Below are 20183 nucleotides of genomic sequence, written 5' to 3' on the forward strand. Positions count from 1 at the left end.
CGGCCATAATGATTGGGATTGCCAGCTGCATCCATGTTGTACCATCGTATAGATTCACTGGTTTGTGCTTCTATCCTCCTTTCCTCAGTTACCTTGTCACGGTGATGTTGCCTGACAATACCTCTAATTTGTAGTAGAGTCTTGGGTATGAAGTATTCAATATGGTCTCCTTCAGCGCCTTCAGCAGCCAGCACATCTGCTCGTTCATTCCCACATATTCCAGCATGGGAGGGGATCCACAGAAACTTGATGACTCTTCCCTAATTGGTAAGTACTCTCACAGCTCTCTTAATTTCAGCGACTATTGCAAGATTTTCTGCCCGACTTTTACTTAGGCTTTGCAGTGCTGCTTTTGAATCGGTGCAAATCACTGCACCATTAGTGTTCCGTTCAAGAAACCTTAACGCCATAACAATGGCAGTTAGCTCTGCTTGCGTTGAAGAGGCATAGTTCTCAATACGCGCTTTTTCTTCATTTATGCGTTGGAAAGTATTATCCTTGATTACCGTGTATGCTGCACCAGCCCTGCCATTGACAGGATTAGATGACCCGTCAGTGTAGATTTGATCTAGTTCATCTCCGGCTTCTTTATAAATTTCCTTGAGATACTTGTGCCTCATTTCTTGTGGTATCATGTTGGATTTTTTCGTTGCCATTTCATTGATGATCTTGCATGAGTCATCCTCCCAGGGAGGTAACCTCTCTACAGGCAGGAGCTCACGGGCTTACTCAAGCAGGTGAAGCTCTTCGAGGTAGCAGACTGATCTGTGATGCCATTTTTTGCTTCTCCTGTAGAATGCCAACAGTTTTTTTATTTTTTTTATATACCCTGTATTGTATTTAGAATGTGTCCCTGGAAATTCAGCTTGCGGTCAATGAGAACGCCAAGGAATTTGCCATCTGCTTTGTTACAAATTTGGGTATTGTTAATCCTGAGATTTATTTGATTTGAGGATTTATTGCCAAACAAAATATAGAAAGTTTTGTCAATATTGAGGGTGAGTTTGTTGGCAGTTAGCCAGTGGTGGACTTTATTTAGCTCAGTATTCACTGTGACATTTAGAGCAAGGGGGTCAGGACTGGAGTAAATGAAGGTCGTGTCATCAGCAAATAGAATTGGTTTGAGATGTTGGGAGGTCATTAATGTAGATGAGAAAGAGGAGAAGGGCCAAGTATGCTGCCCTGGGGAACACCAATGTTGATGGGTAGGGTGGGAGAAATGGAATTATTCACAGGAACATATTGGAGCCTGTCAGTAAGGTAAGACGTAAGGTACTGCAGGGAGTGACCTCTGACTCCATAATGTTGTAATTTAAGAAGAAGGTTTTGGTGGTTGACAGTGTCAAAAGCCTTATGCAGGTCCACAAATAACCCAATAGGGAACTCATTTTTATCAAGAGCTGCATGTACCAAGTTAATCATACGAATAAGTGCATAATTAATTAGACTGAGTAGGATGGTTCAGGATCTGCAGACCTCTTGTAGAAATGGCGGCCCTAACCGTGACAAGGAGCGTAGTAGACAAGATACGATGGTTCAGGCTCTGGTTCGGCAGACCATCACCACTGAACAAAAGTGGTCAACAAAAATGTCTTTGATAAAAACGTGCATAGAATGCAACATGAAGGTAGATTACCAACAGAGCTTTCAATGCCAACTCTGTTCAGCAGCCATACACAAAAAAATGTGCCAAGATGACTAATAATTCAAGGAGAAATGGTCCCAGTGACCACTCTGTGTACTGGCTCTGCAAAAAGGATGATGTAACTTTTTTGAAAATGATGGAAATCCTGGATAAAACTCCCGCCGAAAAAAGAGAATTACTTATTATTGCCTGCATAGCAATTTCTAATGTCTTCAAACAAACTGTACATGACACCAAGGTACAACCAGATGCGGCACAGAGCTCGGTGGCAGCGGCACCTGAGCAGAGCCGGGAGTCGGGGGATGACTGAGCAGAGCAGGGAGTCGGGGACGCCTGAGCAGAGTTGGGAGTCGGGGATGCCTAAGCAGAGCAGGGAGTCGGGGACGCCTGAGCAGAGCGGGGAGTCGAGGACGCCTGAGCGGAGCACGGAATCGGGGACCCCTGAGCAGAGCGGGGAGTTGGGGACCCCTGAGCAGAGCGCGGTGTCAATGGCGCCGGAGCATAGCGCGGTGTTGCGGGCACCGGAGCAGAGCGCAGTGGCGATGGCACCAGAGTAGAGCGCGGTGTCACAGGCCCCGGAGCAGAGCACAGTGTCGGGGACGCCGCAGCAGAGTGCGGTCCCTGGCAAAGGGAAACAAACAAAACAAGGACCCAAAATCTGTTGGTATTACAAATGGTCTACCTGTAAACATGTGATATCGGGAAGAACAAATGGAACATGTAAGTACGATCACTGTAGAAAGTGCAGAAACCTCCTCAATACAGGTAAATGTACCAAAAGCGGTGAATTATTTCACCCAGAAGTTTGCAAGAACTCTTTGGACAGGAAAGAGTGCTTCAATGCTGAATGTCCAGCTTTTCAAATAAGATGTACCAGGCGAATAAAACCGACAGACCGCCACTATGAAAACAGCCACCACTCCATTGACCGGGATAATTTTTTAGCAAGAGGAGGAGGAGAAGAATGGCTAAAAATGACCTGACTCTACCACCAACTCGGTCAAATGCTAGAGAGGACGCAAACACAGTGGCCTCCTTACCAGAGACTCAGATATTAACACCAAGTAAAGCATCCAGCACTTCAACTAACACGATAACATCATTTATATTTGCCAACATCCAGGGTATAAAAACACGCAAATCCAACAAAGTTCACTTTATAGATGGTCTCCTTCATGAGGCAAATGCAGTGTTTGCAGCCCTAACGGAAACTCACGCAAAGGACTACCTTGATGGTGAAATATGGATCTCAGAGTACAATCTTTTAAGGTGTGATAGGAAACACCGGCTTCAGGGTGGGGTCAGCCTCTACATCAAAGACACACTCATCTGTACTGAGCTGCTAAACACCTCAAATTATATGGTGGAAGTGCTGATAATCAAAAAAAAGATCCTAAATAGAGTTGTTGTCGTTGTATATACGTCACCGGAGGCAAACCCTCAGCAGTTTAAAGACCAACTAATGAAAATAGAACACTGCTTGGAAAACCTCACAAATCCAGCTCCGAACATCATCCTGCTTGGGGACTTCAACCTACGGCACCTGAAATGGAAGCACCTGGCTAATACAGTCATATCAGAAAGAGTACCAGGAAGTAGCCTAAATGAACAGGCACATGCAAATGACCTGCTATGGATGTGCGACAGGTTTGCCTTAAACCAGCAAATAGTAGAACCAACTAGGAAGGAGAACACGCTGGACCTCATTTTCACTAATAATGATGAATTGATCAGGAACATAATGATTACAAAAACCTGTTACTCAGACCACAACTTAATTGAATTTCTGTCAACCATGGGGAATAGACCTTCAAAACCAGTCCAGATTCCCGGTGGAGGAGATTTTAGCAAATTCAACTTCAATAATAAACAGATAAACTGGGAGCAAATAAACCAGGACTTCATAGAAATAAACTGGAAAGAACAGCTAGAAAATGCAAACCTGAACCAGTGCCTGGAAAAAAATAAGCTCAGTAGCACTAGAATAATGTTCAAACCGCATACCCCTAAGAAAAAAGAGAAAGAGATGCAGATTGGAACGGGAACGTCGTTCCCTATATAGGCGAAGAAAACGAATCGCGGAACAACTTGAGAGTCGCACCCTATCTCAAGAACGGGGAAGAAGGTTAGGTAGAGAAATAGAAACAATTGAACTCAAGCTACAAGAATCATACAAAACCCAGGAGAGGCAAAGAGAGCAAAAGACCATCAGTGAAAGAGAGAGAAATCCGAAATATTTTTTCTCCTATGCAAAATCAAGATCAAAAACCACATCTAGTATTGGGCCCCTGCGAAAGGGAGATGGAACTTTCACCGACGACAACAAAGAAATGAGCGAGTTACTGAGGAAGCAGTACGATTCTGTTTTCAGCGAGCCACTAAACGCACTAGAGATTGATAACCCAAATGAATTTTTCATGGATATGACACCAACATCAATTCATATATCAGACGTCACCCTATCCTCACTGGATTTTGAAGAAGCTATAAACAGTATGCCTATGTACTCTGCACCAGGCCCGGATTCTTGGAGCTCCATATTCATCAAGAACTGTAAAAAATCACTATAGCAGGCCCTTCACATTCTGTGGAGACATAGCCTAGATACTGGCGTTATCCTTGACATACTAAAAACAGCAGAGATAGCACCACTCCATAAAGGAGGAAATAAGGCAGAGACAAAAAATTACAGACCGATAGCACTAACATCTCACATCATAAAAATTTTTGAGAGAGTGCTAAGAAGTAAGATCACAAAATACATGGAATCACAGCATCTCCATAACCCCGGACCACATGGTTTCAGAACAGGGCGCTCTTGCCTGTCGCAGTTGCTGGACCACTATGATATGGCATTAGATGCTATGGAAGACAAACAAAACGCTGATGTAATTTACACTGATTTCGCAAAAGTTTTTGATAAATGTGACCATGGTGTTATTGCACATAAAATACGTTCAAAAGGAATTACCGGAAAAATAGGCAGATGGATCTACAATTTCCTGACTGACAGAACCCAATGTGTAATAGTCAACAAAATAAAATCCAGCCCATCAACCGTGAAGAGCTCAGTCCCCCAGGGTACTGTGCTTGCTCCAGTACTTTTTCTCATCCGCATATCGGACATAGACAAAAACACAGCCTATAGCACTGTATCATCCTTTGCAGATGACACTAGGATTTTCATGAGAGTAGGCAACATAGAGGACACGGCAAACCTCCAATCAAATGTAGATCAGGTCTTTCTATGGGCTACAGAAAATAATATGATGTTTAACGAAGATAAGTTCCAGCTCATGCGCTACGGAAAAAATGAAAATATAAAAACGGAAACCACGTACAAAACTCAGGCAAATCATAACATAGAACGAAAAGGCAATGTAAAGGATCTGGGTGTACTCATGTCGGAAGACCTTACATTTAAATAACACAATAAAGTAGCTGTCACAACTGCAAGAAAAATGACAGGTTGGATAACAAGAACTTCTCACACTAGAGATGCTATACCGATGATGATACTTTTCAAAACGCTTGTGCTCTCTAGAGTGGAGTACTGCTGCACAATGACAGCCCTTTTCAAAGCTGGAGAAATTGCTGACCTGGAGAGCGTGCAGAGATGCTTTACTGCTAGAATCCACTCAGTAAAACATTTAAATTACTGGGACCGACTAAAGAGCTTAAATCTGTACTCCCTTGAGCGCAGGCGGGAGAGATACATAATAATTTACACTTGGAAAATAATTGAGGGGCTGGTCCCAAACCTGCACGCAGAAATAACATCACATGAGACCAGAAGACATGGCAGGATGTGCAGAATACCCCCGTTGAAAAGCAGAGGTGCAACAGGTACTCTGAGAGAGAACTCTATCAACATCAGAGGCCCGAGACTGTTCAACACGCTTCCACTACACATAAGGGGCATAACTGGCAGACCCCTCACAGTGTTCAAGAGAGAACTGGATAAGCACCTCCAAAGGATACCTGATCAACCAGGCTGTGACTCATTAGTCAGGCTGCAAGCAGCTGCGTCTAACAGCCTGGTTGATCAGTCTAGCAACCAGGAAGCCTGGTCGACGACCGGGCCGCGAGGATGCTAAGCCCCGGAAGCACCTCAAGGTAATCTCAAGGTAAGGTAGCCATAACCATGTCGTGAGACCTAGGAGTAAATTTGGTGTAATGGTTCAGGCTCTGGCTCGGCAGATCTCTTTCCATTGTGGTAATGGTGAAAGTACGCAGGGTAAGCACTACCGTAATTGCTCGTCACGTAACTGGGCTCCGCATCTCTCACAATCTCAGAAGCGCAATCGGCAGTCGCCAGGATCACAAACACCTACGTATGAAAAATTACATGTAGAATCATATAATATTTTGCAGTACAGTATTGTCATTCTCGTATACGAAATATTCTTTGAAAATACTACCACTTTCCTTGATGTTTAATATAATACATTATAATATATGTATTAACTAATATCAGAGGTTAATAAGGATTGTTAGTGCAACTTACCAGGAGCTTAAGTATAAGCTTAAGTATAAGTATAACGTCAGAATTATAAATAAAAACTATTTTTCAAGAAGGATATACAGGAGTTTGTCTCAAGTCTGTCTCACCTTCACGTCTCAACACGGAAGATTTTACTGACGCCATTGAGATAAATTTAGCTCACATGCCTTCTAACCGCGGCTAATTTCTCAAACATAATGTTTAATTTTATTGTGCTTATTTGAGATGGTCTGTAGAGCCTTGCCGGGGAGGTTAGGGGTGTGGTGAGCAAATGTTTGTGGAAGGATGGATGAATGGGTGTGATAATGTTTAGGATGGATGTAGTGAGGTGAGCAAATCCACAAGGGCGGTGACGATGGTTCGAACCTACGTGCAAGAGAATCCCAGACCCTGCCTTAATCGACTGAGGCAGTCGCTTAAGGCAAGGCAGCGTCTGGAATCCTCTCGGACGAAGGTTCGATCCCTCGTCACGGCCCTTGTGAATTTGTTCATTTGATGCATCACGCTATTGTGATTTCTGTGTGCGGTGGGGTGAGATTATGAGTGACACGAAAGTGGTGTTGGTATAGTGAGGATAAAGTTAGGTAATGTAAAGGGTGAGTTAATGTGAGAGAGTGGTGAGAAAGTGACGAAATGTGTGGGATGGGTGAGACATTGGGCAGCCATAATATTGGTGGGGCGAAATAGCCTATGCAATGGGTGTAGTATTCACCTAGTTGTGCTTGCGGGGGTTGAGCTCTGCTGGTTGATACCTGGTTGATGGGGTTCTGGGAGTTCTCCCCAAGCCCGGCCCGAGGCCAGGCTTGACTTGTGAGAGTTTGGTCCACTAGGCTGTTGCTTGGAGCGGCCCGCAGGCCCACATACCCACCACAGCCCGGTTGGTCCGGCACTCTTTTGGCCAGCCTCTCAACTGTCAATCAATCAACTGTTACTAACTACTAGGTTTTTTCACACACACTCACACCCAGGAAACAACCTGGAATAGCTGTCTAACTTTCAGTAAGTTCAGTAGAACTTCGGTTTCAACTCTTTTAATTATGTAGTAGCTCAGTCGATTAAGGCAGCGTCTGGGATGCTCCCGGACGCAGGTTCGAATCCTCATCACGGCACTTGTGGATATGTTCATTTGATGCAACACGTTATTGTGATTTCTGTGTGTAATGATGCAAGGGCGAAGAGGGAGAACGGCCTATTGACATAGCTCGAGTGCGTGGGGGAGTTTTGTAAAACCCTGGTTTGTGTCTCGGAGAGGCTGCGGGATCTAGTAAGTTCAGTAGAACTTCGGTTTCAACTCTTTTAACCATGTCGTAGGTCAGTCGATTAATGCAGCGTCTGGGATGCTCCTGGACGCATGTTCGAATCCTCTTCACGGCCTTGCCGGAGAGATTGGGGTGTGGTGAGCAAATGTTTATGGAAGGATGGATGGATGGGTGTGATAATGTTTAGGATGGATGGGGTGACGTGAAATTATGAGTGAGACGAAAGTGATGTTTGTATAGTGTGGATAATATTAGGTAATGTGTGAGGTGTGATAATGTGAGAGATTAGTGTAAAAGTGATAAAATGTGTGGGATGCGTGAGATATAAAGTAGCTATAATATTGGTGGGGTGAAATAGCCTATACAATGGGTGTAGTGTAGTGTGGGTGAAGTTATCTGTGAGACTGGTGTTATAAAGTATAGACAAGGTGACTTCTGGGATGGGTGTAGTGTAGAGCGTGAGGTCAAGTAGTTATGGGGAGAGATCAAATTAGTTATAAGAGGGCTAGAGCTGGCATTGTTTAGGTGAGGGATAAATTGTGGGTTCTCGACCTAAACGAGCGGCATACTATACAGACGGGTGCAATTTTATTTTCAAAATTACGTTGTAGAAATGTTTTATATCATCATATAACTACAATATAAACTGAGAGAGCTGATTACACGGGTGAAGATATATGTTTTAAAGAGGTATTAGATTAGTTTATTAAAAGTTGTTCAATGTCAACCAATATTTTTTGACTAGTTGTATATGAAAAGGGCTGCAATTGTTCCAAGTTTCAGTATTGCAGCCTAAATAGAAAGGTAGATTTATTTTTTTGTTTTTTTTCAACGAATATTACACATTTTCAAGTGTGTATATACAACCAAACGTTTTAGATATAATCTTTCTATGACACTTTTCTGACGCAATAGCAAATAATTTTACAATTTCTGACACAATAGCAAATTTCATGTACAAGAATAACAATAGAGTTCTTTTCTGCTAAATATTATATAACTGTTCTTGTGATTTTTCATATATAGGGGGTTTGTGATTCTGGTGGCTGCCACTTGCGCTTCTGAGATTGAGAAGCGAGATGCGGAGCCCAGTTACGTGACGAGCAATTACGGTAGTGCTTACCATGCATACATTCACCGTTACCACAATGGAAAGAGGTCTGCCGAGCCAAAGCCTGAACCATCATACCCAGTTTATTCCTTCGGCCAAAGACATGGTTATGGTCGCCATTTCTACAAGAGATCGGTAGAACCAGAGCCTGAGCTATCGTATCCTTTTTACTACGCTCCCTATCACGGTTATGACCGCCATATCTACAAAAGGTGTGCCGAACCTGAGCCTGAACCATTGTACCCGGTCTACTATGCTTCCCATCACGGTTATGGCCGCTATTTCTACAATAGGTCTGCAGATCCTGAACCATCCTACTCAGTCTTCTCTAATTACGGTTACCGGCCACTAAACACTTATAGCAACCACCTTTACTAGACTTCTGCTGATCTAAATGACACCATCTATACCTAAATTTAGGCCTATGGGAAAGCAAACCCTTTCAACAAAAATTTTCAGACTATGAGGCCTACATGACAAACAGTTGCAAAGATCGCACTCATCGCTAGGATCACCATGACATAAATGAACTGAATTACATTTTTAATGGTTGCAACATGATCAATGTTGTTTTGATGAGTGTCATGTTGAACAGTAAAGAAATATTTATGTATAATGACTTTAAGTCTATTATTAATTACCATTTGTATCATTATTAATTACAATTTGTATCAATAATATCCATTTGGGAACATGACGCTGAAAGCGATTCAGTATGTTACTAGTTGGTTGACATGGTTAAGATGTCTTAACAATACTCTACTCTCATTATACCATGCCCTAATCATTTCCTATCTTACATACGGTATCTGTGCATGGTGTTCAACCACTGTAAATTACTTCAACCCCATCATCGCTCTGCTAAAAATTGCTATCAGAACTATAACAGGCTCTTGTGTTTTGTCTGAAGACAACACACACAGCCCCTCTGTTCAAGTCCCTTAACATGATAAACATACATTCGCTCCACACATTCTCATGTGCTGTTTACACGTACAAATACTTTCTCCTAACTGCTAATCATGGTCTAAAACTGTTACTTGATAGGTGTAACAGAACCCCTGAGCACCTTACCAGACATAAAAATCTCTCTGATATCCCAATATTGAAACAATCTTTGCAAACATTCCATGCAAATAAAAGAACCCAGTCTATGGAACTCATTCCCTAATGAATATTGTCCAACCATCTATACCTACATTTAGGCCTATGAGGCATTATTCAAAAGTAAAACCAAAAAGTACCTAGTTTTATCCTCATTGTTTCCTACCTTGTGCTTCAAACTCACGCTGAATCTTGTACAACCCATTTCCCAAATATTAGTACTTAAGACATATCTTCACCCGTGTAATCACCTATGTCAGTTTATATTGTAGTTATATGTTGATATAAAACATTGCTACAATATAATTTCGAAAACAAAATTACATTCTTCTGCATAGTATGCCGCTCGTTAAGGTCAAGAACCCACAATTTGCCACCTTACCTAATCAATGCCAGCTTTTGCCCGCTCATAACTAATTTGATTTTTCCAGAACACTACTTGACCTCACCCTTTACATTACATCTATCCCAGAAGTCACCTTATCGACACTTTATTACACCAGTTCCTCAGATAACTTCACCCACACTACACTACACACTCACCCGGGTCTGGTAGCTGAGTGGACAGCGTGCAGGACTCGTAATTCTGTGGCCCGGGTTCGATTCCCGGACCAGGCAGAAAGAAATGGGCAAAGTTTCTTTTACCTTGATGGCTCTGTTACCTAGCAGTAAATAGGTACCTGGAAGTTAGATAACTGTTCCGGGCTGTTTCCTGGGTGTGAGAGTGTGTGAAAAAAACCTAGTAGTTAGTAACAGTTGATTGATTGACAGTTGAGAGGCTGGCTGAAAGAGCAGAGCTCAACCCCCGCAAGCACAACTAGGTGAATACTACACCCATTGCATAGGCTATTTCGCCCCACCAATATTATGGCTACCCAATGTCTCACCCATCCCACACATTTCGTCACTTTCTCACCACTCTCTCACATTAACACACCCTTTACATTACCTAACATTATCCTAACTATACCAACACCACTTTCGTGTCACTCATAATCTCTTCCCATCGCAAACAGAAATCACAATAGCGTGATGCATCAAATGAACAAATCCACAAGGGCAGTGACGAGGGTTCGAACATTCGTCCGAGAGGATTCCAGACGCTTCCTTGCCTTAATCGACTGCCTCAGTCGATTAAGGCAGCGTCTGGGATTCTCTCGGACGTAGGTTCGAACCATCGTTACGGCCGTTGTGGATTTGCTCAGCTCACCACATCCATCTTAAACATTATCACACCCATCCATCCATCCTTCAACAAACATTTGCTCACCACACCCTTAACCTCTCCAGCAAGGCTCTACAGGCCATCTCAAATAAGCACAATAAAATTAAACATTCTGTTTGACAAATTAGCCGCGGCACGAAGCCATCAGAGCTAAATTTATCTCAAAGGCGTCAGTGAAATCTTCCGTGTTGAGGCGTGATGGTAACACCTGATACAAACTCCTGAATTTCCTACAATTTTTGAAACATAGTTTTTATTGTTATTCTCATGCGGCTCCTGACAAATTCTGAGTAACTATACTTATTGTGTTATAAAACTCCTTTAACACGCATATGAACAATAATTATTCTCTAAATAATGATTGGATGACATGTTTTATGCTCTATTGAAAAAATCATATTTATTATGTTTAGACTTTTACTTATTATTCAATTCATATAATGTTCTTTTATTCTATTATCCACATTTTTCCTGCCTATATTTTATACGCTATATACTGCATCTTAAGGTTACCTTGAGTTGATTTCGGGGCTTAGCGTCCCGAGGCATGGTCCCGGACCATGCGTCCCGAGGCATAGTCCCGGACCATGCCTCATTTTTGTTGTCATTGTGGCAGCATGTTTACTTACAGCATGAGTGGCACTAGGCACTGTTCCTGATATATGTAAATGAACTTCTAGAGGGAATAGATTCATTCCTCTCATTGTTTGCTGATGATGCAAAAATTATGAGGAGGATTAAGACGGAGGAAGATAATATGAGGCTACAAGATGACCTAGACAGACTGAATGAATGGTCTAACAAATGTCTACTAAAGTTCAACCCAGAGTATATGCAAGGTAATGATACTATACTGTGGAAACAGGAGGTCAGATACAGGATAGTAATTATGGGGAGGATTAAGACGGAGGAAGATAATATGAGGCTACAAGATGACCTAGACAGACTGAATGAATGGTCTAACAAATGTCTACTAAAGTTTAACCCCGAGTATATGCAAGGTAATAAAACTATACTGTGGAAACAGGAGGTCAGATACAGGATAGTGAATGAGAGATGAAGGCATTCATGAAACGGGCAAAGAGAAAGATCTAGAAGTTGATGTCACACCAAACCTGTCTTCTAAAGGGCACATCAAGAGAATACCATCTGCGGCGTATGCGAGGCTGGCTAACATCAGAACTGCCTTCAGGAACCTGTGTAGGGAATCATTCAGAACCTTGTATACCGCATATGTAAGACCAATCCTGGAATATGCAGCCCCAGCATGGAGCCCGTACTTTGTCAAGCACAAGATGAACCTGGTAAAAGTTCTGAGGTATGCCACTAGGCTAGTCCCAGAACTAAGAGGCATGAGTTACGAGGAAAGGCTGCGTGAAATGAACCTCACGACACTGGAAGACAGAAGAGTAGGGGGAGAGATGATCACTACATACAATATTCTCAGAGGAATTGACAGGGTTGATTTCGAGCACCCCCTGGAAGCAGCCCGTGACAACTGACTAACTCCCAGGTACCTATTTACTGCTAGGTAACAGGACCATAGGATGAAGGAAACTCTGTCCATCGTTTCTCGCCGGCGCCCGGGGAAACAGGATCACGTTCCAGCGTGCTGTCCGCTCGGCTCCATTCGGGTAGATAAAGATAAACTGTTTAACACGGGTGGTACACGAACAAGGGGACACAGGTGGAAACTGAGTACCCAAATGAGCCACTGGGACATTAGAAAGAACATTTTCAGTGTCAGGGAAGTTAACAGATGGAATGCATTAGGCAGTGATGTGGTGGAGGTTGACTCCATACAAAGTTTCAAATGTAGATATGTTAGTGCCCAGTAGGTTCAGGAATCTGTACACCAGTTGATTGACAGTTGAGAAGCGGGACCAAAGAGCCGGAGCTGAACCCCCGCAAACACAAATAGGTGAGTACAGTGAACTAGCTCTCGTGGGCTGAAATTATTTTTTTCGTGTAAGACTGTCAGTAAATATATTTCATCAACACTCAGAATACTCTACTGATAAACTAATATCACTTTAACCTTACATTAATGCGAGTCTTAGTAAATTTTATCGTATTTTACCCATATTTGCATCAGAGGAAAGAACCGACAATATTTATAAAATAGATGCTTTGACTCGGCGAGCCGCGGCCCCTTCCCATCCAATGCTATTCCATCCACCTAACGTCTGTGTAAAGTATACATAAAAAATATATATTGATTTTTATTTTACTTAAATATAAATATTTAATTTTATTTAAATATAAATACATTTAAATACTAAAAATATTTAAATGCTGACATCTCAATTTGAACTTACTGTATTGTATTTTATAGCAAACTGTTATGTAGAATTTAGTTTTTGTCAAAATGTTATTAGATGTGTATTGTGTATTTAAATATACGTCTATTTCGCATGCCTCCTAAAGCAAGCAACAATTTCCACGGAAATCGTTTCCTTGGTTCAATACCAAATCGCAATATATACAAGTATATTCTCTATAAAATTAATTAATTACATACATCTTTTTTTCATCAATATTATTGACGGAAGTTAATATATTCTTCCAGATATATTAACCATATCAACATTAAACATCTTAATCATCTCAACCAACCGGAAACACATTGAATCGTTTTCAGCGTTATTATATCACTATGATATTATTGATGCAAATGATAATTAATAATAAATTTAACAATTATTATATAGATTTATTTCTTTGCTGTACAACAGAACACTCAACAAAACAACATTAAACTTGTTAAATAATGTAATGTGTATTTCAGCTCATGGATGTCATAATGATAGTAATCCATGCGATGAGCGCAATCTTTGCAATTGTTTGTCATGTAGGCCTCGTAGTCTGAAAATTATTGTTGAGATGGTTTACCATATTTTTTTTATTTCCCGTAGGCCTAAATGTAAGTAGAGATGTTGTCATTTAAATCAGCAGAAATCTAGTAAAGGTGGTGACTATAAGGGTTTAGTGGCCGGTAACCATAATTAGAGAAGACTGAGTAGGATGGTTCAGGATCTGCAGACCTCTTGTAGAAATGGCGGCGATAACTGTGACGAGGAGCGTAGTAGACAGGATACAATGGTTCAGGCTCTGGTTCGGCAGACCTCTTGTAGTAATGATGGCCATAACCATATCGAAGGCCGGAGGAATAAATTGGGTATGATGGTTCAGGCTCTGGTTCGGCAGACCTCTTGTAGTAATGGTGGCCATAACCAAATCGAAGGCCGGAGGAATAAATTGGGTATGATGGTTCAGGCTCTGGCTCGGCAGACCTCTTGTAGAAATGGCGGCGATAACTGTGACGGGGAGCGGAGTAGAGAGGATACACTGGTTCAGGCTCTGGTTCGGCAGACCTCTTGTAGTAACGGTGGCCATAACCATATCGAAGGCCGGAGGAATAAATTGGGTATGATGGTTCAGGCTCTGGCTCGGCAGACCTCTTTCCATTGTGGTAATGGGGAATGTATGCAGGGTAAGCACTACCGTAATTGCTCGTCACGTAACTGGGCTCCGCATCTCGCTTCTCAATCTCAGAAGCGCAAGCGGCAGCTGCCAGGATCACAAACACCTAAATATGAAAATATCACACATACAGTCATAAAATATTTAGCAGTAAAGTACTGTATTGTCATTCACGTAAATGAAATATTCTTCGAAAAGACAACTACTTTTCTTGATATTTTATGTAATACATTGCATTAAATATTAACCAATATCAGAGAGTCCGAATGTTAGTGCAACTTACCAAGAGCTTCATGGCTGAAAGTTGGTTAGCTGTTGCCACAGCTGAGCGGGTGTGTCTTGCAGCAGTGATGCCGGGCTTTTATACCTGATCCTTGGGTCCTTGAATCGTAATATAGTGTTATAATGACGTTCCACTGAGAAAGCTGTAATTAATATGTTTCTTATCTCTTTATTAAATTTTTCCATATATAATCAATTACATATTATATTATAAGTTTTTCCTTTAGGTTAATAAATATAAAACCCTAGTTAAATGCCAAATATTAAATATATGAATTTGTTTTACTTCTTGTTAAGAGAATGCACTGTTTACGATTCCTTGTTAATCTTAGCAAGTATTGCATACTTGGTATATACAAGGATAGTTTACCTTGGTCATTTATTATGTTCCATACTGAAATATGCTTAGTGGTTCGCAAGTAATCTCATGTTGTAGCTTTAATACTTTCCTCGGTTTAAAAGCCTTAAACCTAATTCCATTCCAACATGTGCTAGACTTTTCAAGTAATATAGTGTTAGGCAAATCTAAGTATTCTTGCGAATTTGGTAATACACTTTAATACAATTTACTGACTACATTAAAACAATTTTTTTTTTTTATTAATTCCAGGTTTTACTTTTTCTTTGAATTACTTTTCAAGTAATTAAAATTTAATTGTAAATATTTTTTAATTAATTTGAATTAATTAACAAAAAATAAATTACTAATTTTATTAGGTAATTTATAAATTATAATGTATAACATTTATGGCTCACAATAGCCCGTGCTACTTGGAACTTTTGTTCTGCGTAGCGGAATCTAAAACAACAATCATTGTTTGGACAAGTTAGCGACCCTCTCCTGTGCCAGGTAAGTCCACAAGGGGCTCACCATAGCCTGTGCTACTTGCCCCGCTCCTGTGCCAGGTAAATCCTCTACTTGCTAACCATAGCCCATACTACTTATTTATTTATTTATTTATTTATTTATTTATTTATTTATTTATTTATTTATTTATTTATATACAAGAAGGTACATTGGGTTTGTGAGAATATATAGCATGGTATTTACAATCTTGTAAAGCCACTAGTGCGCGCATCGTTTCGGGCAGGTTCCTAATCTAACAGATAATTTTAAGTAGGTAAATTCTAGCGGAATTAATAAAATGATAACAGATACATTGCAAGAAGGGAAAAAAATGAGATGAGAGAGACTAGAAGGTATATTAAAGCACATTGGTATATTATAGCTCTGATTGCACTGACAGCTTCATTGGTAATTTAAACTAAGATTAATAGGCACCATAAATAGGAGGGAGCCGGTCGGCCGAGCAGACAGCACGCTGGACTTGTGATACTGTGGTCCTGGGTTCGATCGCAGGCGCCGGCGAGAAACAATGGGCAGAGTTTCTTTCACCCTATGCCCCTGTTACTTAGCAGTAAATAGGTACCTGGGTGTTAGTCAGCTGTCACGGGCTGCTTCCTGGGGGTGGAGGCCTGGTCGAGGACCGGGCCAGGGGACACTAAAGCCCCAAAATCAACTCAAGATAACCTCAAGATAACCATACATCAAATTGAAAGCACATATAAGAAGACGGGCAATAATAAAGTAAATGCAATAAAGTACAAATAAAGTTCAATGGAAAAGTTGTTTGGATTTGGTACATGAAGATTGGGAGATTGGGTAGCACTAGATAAGGTGCAATTTTAAAGCAACAAGGTAGAAAACTATGAAGGTGAAATTAGGTATTTTTTAGTTTTGTATTTGAAAGACGCAAAAGTTGGACAACTTTTCAATTCATTAGGGAATGAGTTCCATAAACTAGGTCCCTTTATTTGCATAGAGTGTTTGCACAGATTAAGTTTGACTTTAGGGATATCAAAGAGATATTTATTTCTGGTGTGGTGATAAGGGTCCTATTACATCTCTCTAGGGAAAATTTCAGAGCATTATTTGCATTTAAGAACAGTGTTTTGTAAATGTAGTTGACACAAGAGAATATGTGTGGAGTGAGATTATGTTTAGCATGTTTAGGGAGTTAAACAAGGGTGCTGAGTGTTGTCTGAAAGCATAATTTTTTATTATTCTGATAGTTGATTTTTGCTGGGTGATGATGGACCTGAGGTGGTTTGCAGTGGTTGAACCCCATGCACAGATACTATAATTAAGATAGGGATAGATTAGTGCACAATATAATGAGATGAGAGCAGAGTTAGGTACATAATATCTGATTTTGGAGAGTATACCAACGGTTTTAGAGACTTTCTTAGTTATGTGTTGTATGTGGGTGCTGAAGTTGTGTCTCTTGTCTAGGAATATGCCAAGAAACTTTCCATCATTTTTACTACTAATGTTAACATTGTCTATCTGAAGCTGAATTGCATTTGTTGATTTGCTTCCAAATAAGATGTAGTAGGTCTTTTCTATGTTAAGTGTTAGTTTGTTGGTTGACATCCATAAGTGGACTTTTTTTTAGTTCATTATTAACAACATTATTTGGTGTATGTGGGTTGTGGTTAGAGTAGATGAGGGTAGTATCATCAGCAAACATTATAGGTTTCAGAATGTTAGAGACATTAGGTAGATCATTGATGTATATAAGGAATAAGAGAGGTCCCAAGATGTTGCCCTGTGGCACTCCAACGGTTATTGGTAGAGTGGGAGAGGTTATATCATTTATGGCAACATATTGGTGTCTATCACTAAGATAGGATTGGACATGCCATTCCTCGGATTCCATAATGATGGAGTTTACGTAAGAGTTAGTTGTCATTAACAGCATCAAAGGCCTTTCTCAGGTGAATGAAGAGTCCAATCGGAAACTCATTTTTGTCAAGGGCTGAGTAAATTATATGAAGGAGACTAATATTTGCATCGTTATTACTCTTTTGGGAGTGGAAGCCAAACTGACAGGGGCTGAGTATGTCGAATCTTACGAGGTAGGAGTAGAGCTGTTTGTAGATAGTTTTTTTTTCAAATATTTTTGATAGGATGGGTAGGTTTGATATTGGTCTATAATTGTTTATGTCTGTCTGATTGCCTCCTTTATGAACTGGCGTTACTCTTGCTTCTTTTAAAGATATCGGGGAAGGTATGACATTTTAGAGATTTGTTGAACAGCAGAGCTATGGGTGCTGCAAGGGCATCGGAGGCGATCTTGTATACAATGGATGGGATTTCACTGTTGTTCCCAGCCTCGGTTTTTAGTGAGTGTATGAAGGACACAACATCTGTCGGGCTGACTGGTGAAAGGAGAAGAGAGTTTGGATAGCTGCCTGAGAAATATGTGTCTGAGAGATATTAACTGAGAATCTGAATTCAATAATGCCCAGGATATAAACTCATCAATTAAACGCTTTCTCTCCAAAACTCTAAGCCTCTACAACACTCACTGTCCCCTCCTTACCAAACAAGTAACTGACAAAAGAATAAACAATCAGTGGCTCACAGGAGGCATATTCAAATCAATCAACAAAAAACATGAATATATAAAGAAATTTAGGATTGGCCTAGTTATAAAGGAAGTAGTTAAAAGGTAGTCATCAATGATTACCAGTATCATAAGAAAAGCTAAACTTTCACTTTATGATACTAGACTCAAAGAAGGAAAAAGCAACATGAAAAGCACATGGAAAAGCCATCTCTAATATCCTAGGAACTAAACAACACTCCCACAACCAGATAACACTCCCTACGGAAGGCTATACACCGTCAACTGATTTAGAAATGGCAAATGAATAAAATAGCTTCTTTTCATCGGTTGGTGGTAACCTCGCCAGTAAAATCCCACAGACTCAGACACATATATCTCAGGCAGCTATCCAAACTATCTTCTTCTTTCACCAGTCAGCCCGACAGATGTTGTGTCCATCATACACTCGCTAAAAACCAAGGCTGGGAACAACAGTGAAATCCCATCTATTGTATACAAGAGCGCCTCCCATGCCCTTGTGGCATCCATAGCTCTGCTGTTCAACAAATCCCTTGAGTGTCATACCTTCCTTCATATCCTTAAAAAGAAGCAAGAGTAACGCCAGTTCATAAAGGAGGCAATCCGACAGACATAAACAATTACAGACCAATATCAAACCTACCCATACTAAAGAGAATACTTGAAAAAATGATCTGCAAACAGCTCTACTCCTACCTCGTAAAATTCGACATACTCAGCCCCTGTCAGTTTGGCTTCCGTTCCCAAAAGAATACCAACGATGCAATTATTAGTCTCCTTGATATAATTTATTCAACCCCTGAAGAAAAATGAGTTTCCGATTGGACTCTTCATTGACCTGAGAAAGGCCTTTGATACTGTTAATCACAACTACCTCTTAGGTAATCTCCATCATTATGAAATCCGAGGCATGTCCTGGACTATATCCAATCCTATCTTAGTGATAGACACCAATATGTAGCCATAAATGATATAACCTTGCCCACTCTACCAATACCCATTGGAGTGCCACAGGGCAGCATCTTGGGCCTCTCATATTTCTTTTATACATCAATGATCTGCTTAATGTCACCAACATTCTGAAACCTATATTGTTTGCTGATGATACTACCCTCATCTACTCTAACCCCAACCCACATACACTAAATAAAGTTGTTAATTAATAATGAACTAAAAAAAGTCCACTTATGGATGTCAACCAACAAACTAACACTTAACATAGAAAAGACCTACTACATCTTATTTGGATGGGGGGGGGGGGGGGGAGAAAAGGGGGGAAACTTCAGTGATGGGATCATCAGGTCACTTGATGTTCCCGATTTTCTGATGGGAACATCAGACCATTTAGGAAGATATCGGACGAAGGAGTGGGGAATGGTGGGTATGACGATGGGATGAAAGTGAGAGATGGTGGGGAGGATGAGGTGACAAGGGAAGGGGTAATAGTGGGGAAGGACGAGTGGACGAGGGAGTTTGGGATTGTGGGGACGAGGGGATGGGGAAATGGAGAATGGTAGGGAGGACAAAGGGGCAGTGGGGTCATGGTGGGAAGGACGAGGGTATGGTGGAGTGAGGAATGATGGGGAGGAAGGGGGGACGATGGAGAGGGGAATGGTTGGGAGGTCGAGGAGGCAGGTGAGGAGAGAATGGTGGGGAGGACTGAGGGACAGGGAAGGTTGCTGTGGCTAAGCAACGCACATGCGTTGCTTAGCCACAGAAATCATCTATCGATGATTTCTGTGTTTTTTGTTAAGACTTCTCTGGTGATGGTCTGGTTGTGGGAAGGGATTATATGTTACTTAATGGAGCCCTATTGCTTGTGCATCGTTAATTGCCTGGAAAGAGATGTTGTTGTCTTGTCTATATACTAAGTTCTATGAGGCTTACAGTCCCAAAGTGGGCATTTGAAGACATAGACGACATTGGTCTCTTTCAAAGCGTTCTGCTTTGTGTCTGGTGAGTTTCTCATTAGTAGGTTGGCCGTTTTTTGGTTTTATAGTAAACCGTCAATTGTATCTTCTGATTTTTGTCTGTAGGGATAACGTTCCTATTAGCAATATCTTTCAGGACCCTTTCCTCTGTTTTATGAGCTGTGGAAAAGAAGTTCCTGTAAAATAGTCTAATAGGGGGTACAGGTGT

The 20183-nt window shown here is 41.0% G+C and overlaps 2 protein-coding genes across 2 annotated transcripts; one reads left to right on the forward strand and one right to left on the reverse strand.

Annotated features, from left to right (window-relative positions):
• The first annotated feature begins 5821 nt into the window (after positions 1-5821).
• On the forward strand, positions 5822-8897 carry LOC138352665 (uncharacterized). Its single transcript, XM_069305237.1, has 2 exons — positions 5822-5979; positions 8435-8897. Exons 1-2 carry the CDS (start codon positions 5822-5824, stop codon positions 8895-8897), a joined length of 621 nt encoding a protein of 206 aa, XP_069161338.1.
• Positions 8898-13540: 4643 nt separating this feature from the next.
• On the reverse strand, positions 13541-14649 carry LOC138352517 (uncharacterized). The gene is made up of 2 exons (XM_069305014.1): positions 14615-14649; positions 13541-14437 (listed from the first exon to the last, which is right to left on the reverse strand). The coding sequence occupies exons 1-2, from the start codon at positions 14624-14626 to the stop codon at positions 13808-13810; spliced, it is 642 nt and encodes a 213-aa protein (XP_069161115.1). The 5' UTR covers positions 14627-14649; the 3' UTR covers positions 13541-13807.
• Positions 14650-20183: the final 5534 nt, after the last annotated feature.

The sequence above is a fragment of the Procambarus clarkii genome, chromosome 54 (genome assembly GCF_040958095.1).
Source record: "Procambarus clarkii isolate CNS0578487 chromosome 54, FALCON_Pclarkii_2.0, whole genome shotgun sequence".
NCBI classification, from domain to species: Eukaryota; Metazoa; Arthropoda; class Malacostraca; order Decapoda; family Cambaridae; genus Procambarus; species Procambarus clarkii.

Bases quoted from the DNA above. Each gene is read 5' to 3' on its own strand.
- LOC138352665 (XM_069305237.1), top strand. From the start codon at position 5,822: ATGGTTCAGGCTCTGGCTCGGCAGATCTCTTTCCATTGTGGTAATGGT. The intron at 5,980-8,434 runs GTATGAAAAATT...TTTCATATATAG, and splicing joins CCAGGATCACAAACACCTAC to GGGGTTTGTGATTCTGGTGG.